Raw genomic sequence first — 14,749 nt, forward strand, 5'->3', positions numbered from 1 at the left:
ACGTGTATCAGACATGAACTATACAGAATGCGAACAAGATTAACTTTAATACAAGGAGATAATGGCGCAAAAGTGAATTTCAGATTTTTTTAAATGCCCATCCCTGCAAAAACTTTCCAAAATTGGCATCCAACACCAGCCCCAGCACGAGCACCGACGTAAGTGAACCAGCTCCAGCACGAGCACGGAGACAAGTAAGCCTAGCGGACCCAGCCCAACCCCCGAGATTGATCAGCTACTATCGATAATTTCAAAAATGTGATATGCAGTCAAATTTCCCAGTGTGTATATGCCACTTAAACGAGTGTTCATATCGACGCACTTGTAGTGCTTTGTGGAGCTGTCAAATGAGGTGACACCCCCCGTCCCCGCGCCCCCTTTTCATTTCACCCAACACGGACACACACAGCACCCCCAACCGAAAACATCTTCCCATGCCCCTGCAACAGTGATATTGTAAATTTTCCTTTTTTTCCTTTTAGCTCATACACTGAAAAAATTATTCACTGAATTCATTGAAATTTTTTAAGGTAAGTGGTTGCAATCAATTTATTTTAGCTACATTTAAATAAACAAATTTAGTTGACTAACTTTCAACATATTTTTTTTTATTAAATGTAGCTAAAATAAACTGTTTGCAACCACTTACCTTAAAAAAATTTGTAGATTTTTTTCCAGTGTATTACACAAAAATGCTTTTTTTTTTTTCCAGGATCAGTCAGCTAATGTGCATGCAGCATAGCGTAGGTTTCATTTAAACATTAGGATTTTCATTTGAACCCAAACTTTAATGAGGACATCTATTTTTAATGTGACCATGTTGTGATATACTGAATGTGATGTTTAAGAATTGGTTAATTCTGACCCAAAAAGGTGGGACTTACAGCTGCCGTATTGAAAGTTTCTCACATTTGAACAAGTGGTTCATTCTCTCTAACATGAATACATTAGCCAAGGTTTGTATGATTTTGTGTATACACCTTGTATCAGATATTCAGCATTTACAGTATATGTGAAACATCTAACCTGCCAGAAAAAGCAGTTTATGGAAATATTGGGGAATTGGATGTCAGTTTGTTTTACCCAATTACACTCTTAATGATCAATGTCATTCATCTCCAGCTGATCTCATCAAGACTCAGTCCCTCTTGGATATATTCACGACTCTTCATGCTATGAGCTTTGTTAGGAAGCATGACTTCAGTCACAGACGCTGCTGGGTTTGGAATAGAACATCGTGTACCACACACTGTGGCAAATGTATCATCCTCAATGGAAATTGATTCAGCTTGTTTTGAACATCTCGGTTACGTGAGTCACATCACATACTGTAAGATGTGTTTTTTCAGTGTTTGACAATATGTTTTTCTTTACTTTGTTCAGGAAAAAGAGGTTCATGGCTACTGAGCCTTTTGTTGATTTTAACCGGAAGAACCGTCTGGACAGTGTAGCAAGTGTATTTTCTTTTCTCTTTATGTCAGTGTGATATATAGTGATGTTATTTTGGTGCAGATATTGATTTAAAGAGTATTTTCAACATCCAGTGACACAAGCACATAAGATATTGCTTTGCAGATCCTCTGCAGGTCTAAAGATAATTATTTCTTAATTGCTCATTTCTTTTGTTTGGTTATTTAAAGGCTGATTGTCTTGCGTTCCTGTTTCCGTTTCGTATTAAAGCTAATTAAGGACTCCTTTCATGAGAATTAACTTTGAATTAACTTTTTAAGAGTTGGTTCCCTTGAAGAAATTATGCAGTTAAACCAGGGGGTACCAATGTATGAGTGGTGTGTGACTGGACTTTTGAAATGAGGAAGCACCATTTTTGGGTATTCAGCACCATTTACCTTAAACTTTTAACAAACAACCAATATCTTGAATGATTATATACTCTTAAAAAGGTTCTTTATTGGCACTGAAAGTTCCAACCAAGGTTATTTTCGTAAACGAAAACTAAAACTAAGACGAAAACGATTGATGAAAAAACAATTTCGTAAACTGAAATAAAATAAAAATGACAAAATAATTAAAAAACTAAAACGAAACGAAACTAACAACAGTTATTGAAAAACTAACTGAAATAAAATAATAATTATCAAAAATAAATAATTGTTTTAGTAATCATTACGTTCTCACCCCTTGGCGGAAAAATATATGAGATGTGTGGCGCCGGTGGTTTAGGGAAATACCTGTAAATGGCGCATCGCGCACGTGAGGTTATCTGACGGAGAGACGCAAAGCAGTTTAAAGCAGAGTCCTGCACGGGTCCTGTTTGGTAAACGTGCACCAGCAGTACAGAACACTCGACCCATTATCCAACAGCAGCACTAATTTAATTCTGTATCAGACCAGACCCGTTTGACACAAAGACCGCGAGTCGCGACCCGAACCGCACCCGCATTAAATCTATTACATCAGGTAAGCAAGATTATTTATTTTCTCATGTAACACAAGCAGTCAAACCAAAATTAGGCATTTTAAGTTGGTGCTTTGAAGAAAAACAGGCACGCAGCGCAACGTAATAATTAACAGAAAAAAAGACGAGCGCGCATCCTTTCTGAAAACAATACAAAACTTTAGCCTAGCATCTTGTACTTGTGATCACTCTGCCAGGCTTTCGGACAAGTGTGTATAGGCTAAATCACGTCATACACACGCTTATAATTCTTAATAAATGAAAAGAACATATTCAAATATGAGCCTTTAGCCTACTGTTAAATGCGATTGCCGTTATTATTGAATTTCATTAGTCCCAGTTATGATTTATGTGCAGTTGTTCACGGAAAAGTGAGCAAGACACCACAGTTACAATATGATGATTATGGTTAAATAAGGAAAGACATATAACCAAATCAGGCTACATTTATTTTCATACTAAATATCTCAACACACATCATTGGATATGACATTACTTGTGTAGATTAATTTAGTAAAAAAGGCATGCCTGCTTTCTGTGGCCGTATGTTTGTATACTTTTACTATCTAATCAATCTCAGCATGCGTTAATTTTGTGTCGCTAGACATTTTCACAACATGGCGGCGGCGGTGGCAGCAACAATAAATTACGCCTTTCTTCCTTTGTGTGAAAATTTGGGCGACGTTATGCAAATCTTCCCACATCATGACGTAGACATGTGGGGGCGTGTTTAAATGAGGCATTTTAGGAGGGCGTGGACGAGTCTTAACTTTTATAAAGAATATCTCTTTGGGTTTGAGACTTTAGTCTTTGCAACTTTAGGGATCTTATCTATTCACGAACAGCTTTTAACACTCCAAAGAGAAAGGAAAACTTGAAATTGCATCATATGACCCCTTTAAAATTCATGGAACCTTTCCATTACACGACAGGTTCTTTATTGATTCTTTATATTTTTTTAAATGTTCTTTAGGGTGTACATTAAGGAAAAAAATGGTTATTTTAAGAAATGAACACTGAAAGGTTCTTTGGGGAACAAAAAATGGTTCTTCTATGACATCACTGAACCCCCCTTTATGTTGCTCCAAAAATAATAGAGTTCAATCAATAGTAGTAATGCAGCAAATGCATTTTGTGTGGCTTTTATATGTCACTACTGTTTATCACCTACTATTTTTAGTACTATTGTAGTTCTTCTCTTCACCTTTTTTCACACCTTTAGTCATCAAATCCACAGGTGTCATGATGGTTGCAGACATGAAAAATCATGTCTAAAAATGGCTCACTCACAGATCATTTCGTGTTTCACCTGTTTTAAGGCTTTATAAATAGTCCATTCATTTACATTAGTTTGACCCATATATGTTTAAGAACATAAAGTACTGTACGCTGTAACAGGTCAAGCATTGTATAAATCTATTTTTGTATGCTTCACCCATAATAATACTTATGATACATTTTACTTCGGGTGAGTTTCATGCATTGATAGCTGATCGATGTGGACAGTTTTATAGCACTTGTACATGGCGTTAGGTGTCAGATGAAAGGATATGCACATCTACAGGAAAGGTAATTTTTAAAACGTATTCACGAAAGTTGCTATGACAACAGTGAGACTGCCATTCCCAAGCGTGAGGACACAGTTTCTGGTACCAGAAGTGCTTTGGTGTCTGCATTGATTATGGTGTAATTAGAAAATGGAATATTTCCATTTGGCATTGCGGTAGTAGAGACTGTTAATATCATTAACTCACCTTACGTAAGCAACGAGGGGCCACATTTACACATCTGCTTTACGCATCGGCGTGTCTGTTGTGGAATTCTAGAATAGTAATTCAGCCACTTTAGTTTCATGCATTTTTGTCATGTTGCCTTTATTTGACTTATGGGTAATTCAATACTTATACAATCTAGTATTAGTTTGGAAAAGTTCATAATTATGTAACATGTAATTTACTTTCTAAGCAAAAGTTTTATGATTTTAAGAATTAATCTTATAATCAAGGTTAACTTATAATTAATACTAATATGAATAATATTTAAAATCCTACTTTTTTATATATTTATATTTGCAGAGTCTTGGAGCCACCGGCAGATACGAAACCCATAAAAAGTAAGTGGTTTGTTTTACATACATTACCTTCTAAAACTCCATGCAATTGCCAGAAATGAAAAGGGAACAGATGAAGACAGTGAGCAGATGTTGAACTAATGATGGCACTATCAAATGTCATATTGAATGTAAAATTCTCTATTTCCGGTTTAAACATGCTCTGACTTCAAAAACAAGATATCAGATGGTCTTGTTATCCCAGAAGAAGTTTATACCTGTTTATTTTGTGCTGCTTCTTATCATTGTTATCCATTGTGTTTCACACTGCAATTTTTCATCTAATTAAAATGCACAGAGAAGCAAGCTATTAGTTTTATCAATATGAATCCATGGGGGGTTTATTAAGGCATAAGCACCATTACTCAGTAGCAGCCAATATCCAAGAGTGTTATATACGCTATTTTTAGAGCATAATTTGCTGTTCTGGTCACCTGTTCAGATTGAGCTTTATGAAGGTTTGCTTTGTGACATCTCAACTTGACTGAACTATCTGCATCATTTTCTGTTTGCTAATGTATTTATTCATTCATTTATACATTGCAATTTATTCATGAGCAAAAACAATGCTTTTGCTGATGAATACATTGACATTATAGGTCAACAAAATGGAAGGTACCACTTTCTGACACCATATTCTCAGCCTTTAATCCATTTTGTTGAAGTGAAAGGGAATTATTCTAAATATAGCACCTAGAAATTGTGCTGGGTTCTGTGGCAATTTCCAGTCTGTAACAGGTCTGCAGGTGTTTGTCATTCCTTTTGATGCAGTTTTATTTTTACAGTCAAGTATTGTATTCAGCTCAACACAATAATACATTTTCTACAATCAGAAAAGCCTCTTATGAGGTTTTTAAACCCCTAACCTGTCAGTTTGTTTGGGTATTAGTGTGTTTGCATGCACACGTCTAATAGCTGCAGAGGGAAACTGTTTTGAATGCTTCCCCCTTGGTGAGAAAACGTGCTGCCTGCAGTCTGAATCAGTGGAGCCCATGGTATCCATTAAGAAATACAGCACTAGTAGCGTTGCTATGGAGATCAACTCAATGGAAGCCGCGTTTAAACCTCAGGAAGACATAATCAAGTCCTTTGGCTTTAGTTCCAGAGATACGTGCTGCAACAGTGTGGTGGTGATACACTGTGTTGTTTTGCAATTTAATGATTCAGATTATTTCAACTTTATTAGATAATGGCAACACTTTGGTATAGGGACCAATTCTCACTTTTAACTAGTTGCTTATTAGCATGCCTATTAATAGCATATTGGCTGTTTATTAGTACTTATAAAGCACATATTCTGCATGACCATATTCTACATCCCTAATCCTTATATACTAACTATTAATAAGCAGCAAATTAGGGGTTTATTGAGACAAAAGTCATAGTTAATGGTTTGTTAATAGCGAGGATTGGACATTAAGATAAAGTGTGACCAAGATCATTTTAGTTTGTTGTCTGATACTGCTGTATTCCATCATGCATGTATCAGCTTTTGTAGCAGTGCAATTATGTGAAGTTTTGTTATTAAAGTGATAGTTGACCCTAAATGAAAAATCTGTCATCATGTACTCAATTTCGTGTCTTTCCAAACCCATGTGACTTTTTTTCTTCTTTGGATCACAAAAGTAATAATTTAGAACAGGGGTGCCCAATCCTGCTCCTGGTGATCGACTGTCCTGCAAAGTTCATCTCCAACTCTAATCAAACACACCTGCCTTTAATTTTCAAGTGATTCTGAAGACCTTAATTAGTTGCTTCAGGTGTGTTTGATTAGGGTTGGAGCTGAACTTTGCAGGACAGTCGATTGCCAGGAGCAGGATTGGGCACCCCTGGTTTAGAAGAATGTTTCGGTTGCTCTTTTCCATACAATGCAAGTAGATGGGAACTACGACCTGCCAAGCTCCAAAAATGGCAAAAAGCACCATCAAATCCTAATAAAGAAGTCCACACTACCTGTGCAATATATTTCTTGACATCTGAAGCCACAGATTGAAATTTAAAGGAATAGGTCAGCCAAAAATGAAAATTTGATGAGCTCACCAATCGATCATCTGCAATGAATGGGTGCCGTCAGAATAAGTTCAAGCAGCTGATAAAAAATGATCTAATAATCACAATAATCTAAAAGTAATCCACACAACTCCAGTCATCAATTAACGTCTTTTGAAGTCTAAAGCTATGTGTTTGTAAAAAAATAAAAATAAATAAAGGCTGTCACCAAAAATATAAGACTATAATGCATAATAACTTATAAAAACCCTCCAGTAAAAAAGTCCATCCCCTTTTGTCCTCTCACATAAACATATTTGTTTACAACTTTTTGAACTGTTTTTGCTTGATCTGTTCATTTCTCTCCTGATTCAGATGAGATGACTTTCTCACTGGAGAAAGCAATATTATGATTAGATGACTCTTATTAAGCCAGAAACAATGGTTTAAATTTATAAATGTCTTAATGATACATTTGTTTTTTACAAACAAGCAGTTTTTAATTTCACAAGATCTAAATTGATGGACTGGAGTCGTGTGGATTACTTGCAGATCATTCTGATGTTTTTATCAGCTGTTTGGACTCTCAATCTGATGGCACCCATTCACTGCAGAGCAAATGATGTAATGTTAAATTTCTCCAAATCTGTTCTGATGAAGAATCAAAGTCATCTACATTTTGAATGGCCTGAAAGTGGGTAGGCTACATTTTCTGCAAATTATCAGTTTTAGTTGAACTATTCCTTTAAGTTATTCACTAAAAATCTTGTCTGACAGCGTGGTCACCATTCACTTTCATTGTATAGAGAAGAACAGCTTGAACTCCTTTTGTGTTCCACAGAGAAAAGAAAGTCATACCGGTTTTGAAAGACATGAAAGCGAGTAAATACTGACAGGATTTAATACTAATAGTAGAGCATTGTACAAATTACAAATTAAGACTTTATCTTTAAAACAGCAGGTGGCTTCACAGACAAAAATAAAAGTTTGAACATCACAATCATCTATTCGCTTCCTATGAACAATGATAACATCAGGACCAGTTGGCAGCTGCTTGATTTATGCTCGGTCAGTCGAGACAGTCTCTGGCTCACTTTTCACCGATAGATGTACCCCGCTCGTGACACGGGAGACTTTAAAGTGATGCTACCAGTCGAAACATTGCTTTTGATGTCTGAATTTTGTGCCAAAAAAAGAAGAATCCAGGTTGTTTTCAAGATGAGTTGTACTTTCACTGACACAAATTGTTCTGAATTATAGTTTCGGTATATAGCCAAATTGAGGCTGACTCACACTAGCCTGGGACACAGAAATCCATGTTGCCCACACATAGAGGTAACACTCGAGTGTGTTAAGGAGGGTTACGTAAAGATCTCTTTAATGTTTATATAAGCTTTATACGACACTTGACTTTTATACGCTGAAGGATTGAATCACTGAGTCCTTAATCGTGTGCCAATAGTTTAGCTGAACAAATTTAGCCATTAAAACACAGTCAGAGTTTGCTAAACTAAAGTATTATTAAATTTTGTTGCCTGCAGTGGGTGCCTTCAAATTGAAGTTAGTTCACCCAAAAATGTATATTCTGTCATCATTTACTCACCCTTGTGTCGTTCCAAACTATGTCTTCTGGGGAATATAAAGGAAGATATCCATACAATGGAAGTCTGTGGGCTCCCAATTTGTTGTTTGGTTCCCAATGTTCATCTTACTTCAATGCATACAGGTTTGGAACGACATGAGAGTGAGTGGAGTTTGTTTTTGTTGTTCATTTTTGGTCAAGCTATACATTTGATTAGTATTGCATTCATGACCTTAGTGTTTCTAGTGTGGTACTCTACCCATTAAGCTACACAAACATCAGCATTTTCATTTATATAATCTTGCAGACAGTTGATAATTCACTCTCCAAGTTCTTGGAACATGATTTTGGCTCTAGTATCCACTTCCCACTTTTTCTGTTCACTGCAGTAGCTGTTTCAAGACTAATCGCCATCCTACATATGGTTTGCTCTTAGCCTGAGAAATCGTGGATTTGACTGCCAGTAAACAGTATTTTTAGTTTTTGAACAAAATGCTAATAGAAACCAAGCCTCCAAGCCCATACACACGATGAGATGTGCATCTCAGAGCTGTTGTCGTGGCCTTTGTTTTGCCTGCCATGCAAATGGAACACTTAGCCTTGAGCTGCGGAGAGGAGCCGCGCACAAAAGCCTGCTGAGAAGAGAGCACTTGCTCTTTCACGCCGTCGTGACTTGGTATACTGCCTTCTGATTGGCTGTGCGCTCGCTCCTCTCATAGCCCCCCTTCTGCTGGTTTCTTGTCTTTCCATGAGTCAAGAAATATCTGGAAGCAGCTGCAATGCGAGACGACTGGATCAAGTTGGAGATGACATGAGTTTAGAAGTGGTTTTGTGATAGCTACAACTTCACATGAAGTTCCATGAGTACTCATAAAGCCGTGTCATGCTTCAAGCAATAGGAACGAAGAAGAAAGGGTGTCTTTTTTACCTCCTTCCATTTGCATCACTGGTTCTACCTGTTTTCACACCTTTCCTTTTGTACTTTTAGTCATCCTACACCTGCGCTTATGTACTGTTACTTGCTGGCCTGGTTTCCTTATTGTTTCCTTCTAGTATCACTTTTAACTTCCTCTTGACGTTAGAAAGAAACTAAGCCCTTCTTAACGGAGCCACTACATGTTGACAGAGTTATTTGTCTTGCTTTTGTAAATTTGTTTTTTTGTCCCAATGCTGCCAAACATGAGATATTGAGTTTATAAAGCGTAATGTTGCACAGAGGTATTCCTGTAGGCCACGGGCTGCAATAGCACTGTGCAAAAGTAGCAGTAAACATTCAAGAAATCCTAATTAATTCATTTATTTACTTCTTATCAGAGATTGCTTTGGGCTGAGTGCTGCACAATGATGCTGTATTTTATTTATATATTTTTTTCTAATACCCTTTCAAGGATTTCTACTGATAGGAACCGATGACACGGGTATCTCGCTGTACCATTAGTGTCAGTTTTCATTAAGCTTGTGTTCCCTGAATGCTCGCATGCAAGACAATGAGAGCTTTGCTTTTAAGCTGCAGCTATGAAACAGCTTTGTTCTGCCATCATGTAAAATGTTCTTCTGTATTTTTGCCATTATATTTGTTTCGACACAGTTCCGTCTTAAAGAGGCCGACCCCTTATGGTATCATTTCAGCATATATACTTTGAGTATTGCATGCGAGACAGTTTTAGTCCTGAAAGCATGTGTTGAGAAGTAGTTTTAAAGCATTTGTATATGAATTGATTTTTTAAATTCAAGTTTAGCTGTGTCTTAAATTGCTGTTTTCTACAGTAGACAGATACAGTATATTAGGTGCTGTGTGTATATAAAACAGATTATTGTATAATACATTATATCATACTATATTTTGAAAAAATATACACTGAAAAAAATTGTAGGATTTACAATTTCACTCACTTTTACTAATTGCTAGTAAATTTCACAAATAATTCTTAAGAAATGGCAAGTAACACATTGAATTAAAAGTTACATTTTACAAGTTACAAATTACATTACATTTTACATTAATTCAATATTTTTTAGATTAGTAAAAAAGGCTGAAATTTACTGTAATAATGTTTTATTTTTATCAATCATTTTACAGTGCATAATACTGTTTACTAATTTATTATATAATCGTACAGTTCGCAAAACAACAAAGCAAACAAGAACATTTATAGTTTTAAGAACGGTTCACGTAAAATAATGTACATATATTTACATCAGTAAATTTGATTATTACATTTTATTATTAATTTGTTCTTTCATATAGAACATGTGCTATTTGATGTACAGAGAATAGTGAATGAGTGAGCAATTTTGGACACAACATTTCATTCATATTTAAATTTATTTATCATCTAAAAGTGAGTATAAAATATTAACATTGTTTATTAGGCACTTGATCATTGTTTTTGTTTGTCAATAGCATAACCTAAAAAAAAAACAGTTGTTTTTTTTGAAAGACAAGTTGAGGAGCCCAGTAAATTGCAGCGTCTGTGGCTGCACGTCACAAGTTTTATGTTAGATAAGGAACAATTGAAGCTGTCTTTCATGTTGGCATATATTCATTGGCTTTAATAAAGAACACATCCCTAAATCTTTTAGCTGAATGCTGTTGTCAAATTGCAGCCATTTCCATTCACCTTTTTGCATCACCTTATTGTTTTCTTCTCTATATCTCCTCATTTCTTCTTTGAGGTGTCGCTCTCTTCTTAGAAGTTTTCGGTTGAATTAACACAGGATGGCATTTATGTGGTTGCACTGGAGAGGTGGGTGAGAGTGCAGTAGGAAAATGTGTCTTGTCTGTCACTTAGCTGTCAGTCCATGTGGTCGTGTGAATCATCCCCTTTTCTTTCCTCAAACTTGTCTTTATCTCCAGCTGGAATGGTTGGGTAACTTCACCCCGGCTGCACAGAGGGGATTCGTCATCAGCGTATCTACAACTACGGTGAAGGACTGCCATTAGCACTTCTGTGTTCAGAGACCATTTTGCATGAGAAACAAATGGCTTGAGCTATTTTCTGAGAAAATAAATCATTCGCTAATATGCAAGTAGGTGGAGAGATAATAAGCCATATTAGTATAATATTCCTTTTTTCCCTGGGTACCCATTTCACACCATTTCCTGACTATAGACAGAGTAGAATTACAATGAATCTGAGCACATCCTCCCACAGTGCAACATGTTTTTTGTTTGGTGTGTTTTTTTTAATAGTCCAATTCAGATTTCATCTTTAAAAGCTAGTATTACTTCTAAAAAGTCTTCAAAATCTCCTCTGCTAGTTAATGGAACTGTAATTTTCCATTGGCCGTTGGAGACAATAAAAATCAGGGCATGCTTTTGTGCACTAGGGCACTAAACACACAGTCAAGCATTCCAGCTATTAAGTCAGTATTAATGGATTAAAAGCATTACATGCAGTGATTGAGCACTCATTCTCAATATTGCTTTGAAACCTAAGGGTCTTCACAAATACAAAGACACAAACAACCTTTTTTCCATAATGTTCTGATCATTATTATAACAACATCAACAACGAGGGGAAATTAGGCATGTTCTAGTTTGAATATGCCTCAATTAAGTTGGAGCATTATGCATTTTGCCCTCTGGCCACATTTTATACTGAAGAGTTCAACTAGCCACAATTGAGTTTTCAACAGATTGCTTTTGTGATTCATGTTTACTGGCTCTTTTCCAAAACCTAGTGAACTGCCTTACTGCATACTGCCTACATAGGCAGCTGCTTCTAAGGACGCTCAGTCTCAAAAGTAACTGATTTGGAATACTGATTTGGGTAAAATAGTTAGAAAGTTCAAATTAAAAAGTATTTTTAAGAGTGTATTTTTAAGTATATTGTATATTATAGATATAATTTTTTAGATAAAATGTATACGTATGTACATTATGTATACACATACAAATGTATATACTATATACATGTATATATATTTATATTTATAAAATAAAATGAATTTAATTACATTTTTTATATAGTTATATATAAAAAAGAATTAAAAATAAAATGAATTTATATTTTGTATTATTTCTATAATTTTCTTTAAATAATGAACTGTGGATTCCTCTGTTTTCCAAGAATCTGATAAAAACTCAGTGGTGGCTGGTTGAGCTCCTTAGTATAAAATGCACCCAGAGGGGGGAAACATAATCTTATTAATTACACTGCCTACCTTTCGGAACAGCCCTCCTGTGATGTCTTAAAATACCGTGTAGCTAGACAGCTCACTAGGGTTTGAAGCAGCAAACGTGTGCACATGGGAGGCGAATCACCTGTGGATCCAGTTCAGGTCCACTCGTGACAGTCAGGATGCCAGATTGTTGTTGTGTTGGGGATTAGATGCCTGTTTCTGCAGATAAGACAGAGAATGAGACAACTGGAGTGATTATGAGAAAAGAACAACAGGTCCTCCTCCCCCCCTCCTCCCTATCTCTTGCACAGCGTGCTCTGGGCATGCTCAGTGGAATCTCGCGTTAAACGCCTGTGTGCTTTTGTTGTCTGTGTCGCTCATCCTAGCGCCTGCAGAATGCCCCTCTCTACCCCTCCCTCTCTCTTTCTCTCTCTCTCCCTCCCCCCCTCAATCTCCTCTCCTCTCTCCTCTCACCGCACATTAGCCAGCCAACACCGCGGCGAGATGCGCGTGAAGAGGAGAGCTCCGGTGAACACCTGGTACTCCGGGCGACTCCAGAGCAGGGGTGTCTGTTTTGATCCTTTCCCTCTTCCAGTGCCCTGAATCAAACACTGTCCCACATCTTACCGGACTTTCTCTCATCAGATCTGAGAGTAGGATCTCCCGACTGGCTCAGAGACTTAACCAGAGGCAGAGCGATGCTGCGCTGATTAAGGATTTCAGACCCCTCTTCCTTCTCTCTGGCTCTCCGGGAAGCTCTCAGAGCTTGGACAGGTGAGTTGAGCATCTCTTTCGCTCTCATCCGTCTGCAGTCACTCACTTGAAGTGTACTTTTCTGACAGTACAATTCCCCCATTAAGTGTTGCTAAAATTACCCATCACCCCCCTGCTGTGTCCCACAGGTGCTTCTCATTCATCCTGGCAGCTGTCTTTTCCTTTTTTGATTGGCTTAATTGGATTTAATAACCTTAGAGCACCGCTCCGATTCGACCTCTCATTTCGCTCGCTCGATTACTCACTGGTGTCAGAAGCTTCACTCTGGCACTGCAGAGTGCATTATTATTAGTGCTCTGAGTGGGTGTTTGCACACTCAAAACTGCACACAAGAAAAAAAAAAACAGGACACTTCCTTAATGTCATGTCTGACAGGATTATAAACCGCTGGGATGAGAAATACCACACAGATCCCCTACGGTTCCAGAGCTTTTAAGGAGAATGTCAATTAAGGACAAATTTGATGTCACTGCAAGATTTTGTTTTTGGAATAAAGGTGTTGGAAGGGCAGATGAGGGCTTTTAGTTCTCATATTTATTTTTGCATCAGCATTTTTTTGCAACGTTCAGACATGGTGTACTCATGCCAGATGTTTTGGCAAATGGAGCAGATCTTGTCTTTTTTTTAGGCATTTATATTAATTGTTTTTACACGTCATGGAGAGATTGATGGTTGATATAGAGGTGTTACTCGTCTGTGGTTACATAAACTGCAGACAACTTACTACGTGATCAGAACAGTCTTCAAAATATTCTTTTACAAATATATACATTTTTGGGATGCAGCAAAAAAATGTTTTTTTAAATAGGATTCTCTCAACAGCTACTATAAATTCACTGTCTGGGTTAACTGTTATTCTTAGCTCAGAATTAATTGATTTCCTGGAGGATTTTATTATAGTATAAGAACATTGAGGAGATCCTTGACAACCAGACTATGTTGACCTGCAGTGAGAGTCACGGTCTGGCTGACATTGTTAATAAAACTGTCTGTTATGGTTCGTTAAGCGATATCAGTTTTGACATTGACTAGTAATGCCATGAAATTAATCTGTCAAATTTTAAGGAATGCAGTTTATGCCTATGAAATCTCTTAGGCTCATCAAAGCTTTTTTTTTTTTTTATTTGATCAAAAATACAGTAAAAATAGTAACAATATTGTTACAATTTAAAATAACAGTTTTTTATATTAACATATTGTAAAGTGTAATTTAGTCCTGTGAAGGCAAAGCTGAACTTTCAGCTTCAGTGTCACATGATTGTTCAGAAAGAGCTGATTTGCTGCTCAAGAAACATTTATTATCTCAGTTTAAAATGGTTGTGCTGCTTAATAATTTTATAGAAAATGTAATAGATTTTTTCAGGATTTTTTTAAATGAAATCTTTTGTAACACTGTAAATGTCTTCACTTTTAATAAATGTAATGCATTATTGCTGAATAAAAGTAATAATTTCTTTAAAAAAATACAATTTCAGACAATAGTGTGTAGATATCAGAAAGGTTTATTTAGATGTCTCATATTTGCTTTTTTTTTCAAACAATATACCTGTGCATCAGTATGCAGTTATTTTGCAGGTAGCTTTTTGCTTGAGCTGTAGCATTAATGACTATCCAGTGGCCATCTGTCACCAAGACACTGCTGACTCAGATATTAGTCATAAATTACATATCGAAGCACATGCTGCAAATTTATTTCGAGTGCAGACCCTGATGTAACAGGCATCACACCTAAATGTGTTTTGTCTGTTCTCTT

General features: G+C 36.5%; 1 protein-coding gene across 1 annotated transcript in view; it reads left to right on the forward strand.

Annotated features, from left to right (window-relative positions):
- Positions 1-14,749, forward strand: part of LOC107702427 (ankyrin repeat and fibronectin type-III domain-containing protein 1-like) — a 95,717-nt gene that overhangs the window by 29,508 nt on the left and 51,460 nt on the right. The window contains exons 5-6 of the mRNA XM_016504749.1: positions 4,492-4,529; positions 12,868-12,996. Coding sequence (XP_016360235.1) covers positions 4,492-4,529; positions 12,868-12,996 — 167 coding nt within the window. The remainder of the gene's footprint in view (positions 1-4,491; positions 4,530-12,867; positions 12,997-14,749) is intronic.

The sequence above is a fragment of the Sinocyclocheilus anshuiensis genome, unplaced genomic scaffold (genome assembly GCF_001515605.1).
Source record: "Sinocyclocheilus anshuiensis isolate Anshui unplaced genomic scaffold, SAMN03320099.WGS_v1.1 scaffold190, whole genome shotgun sequence".
Taxonomy (NCBI): domain Eukaryota; kingdom Metazoa; phylum Chordata; class Actinopteri; order Cypriniformes; family Cyprinidae; genus Sinocyclocheilus; species Sinocyclocheilus anshuiensis.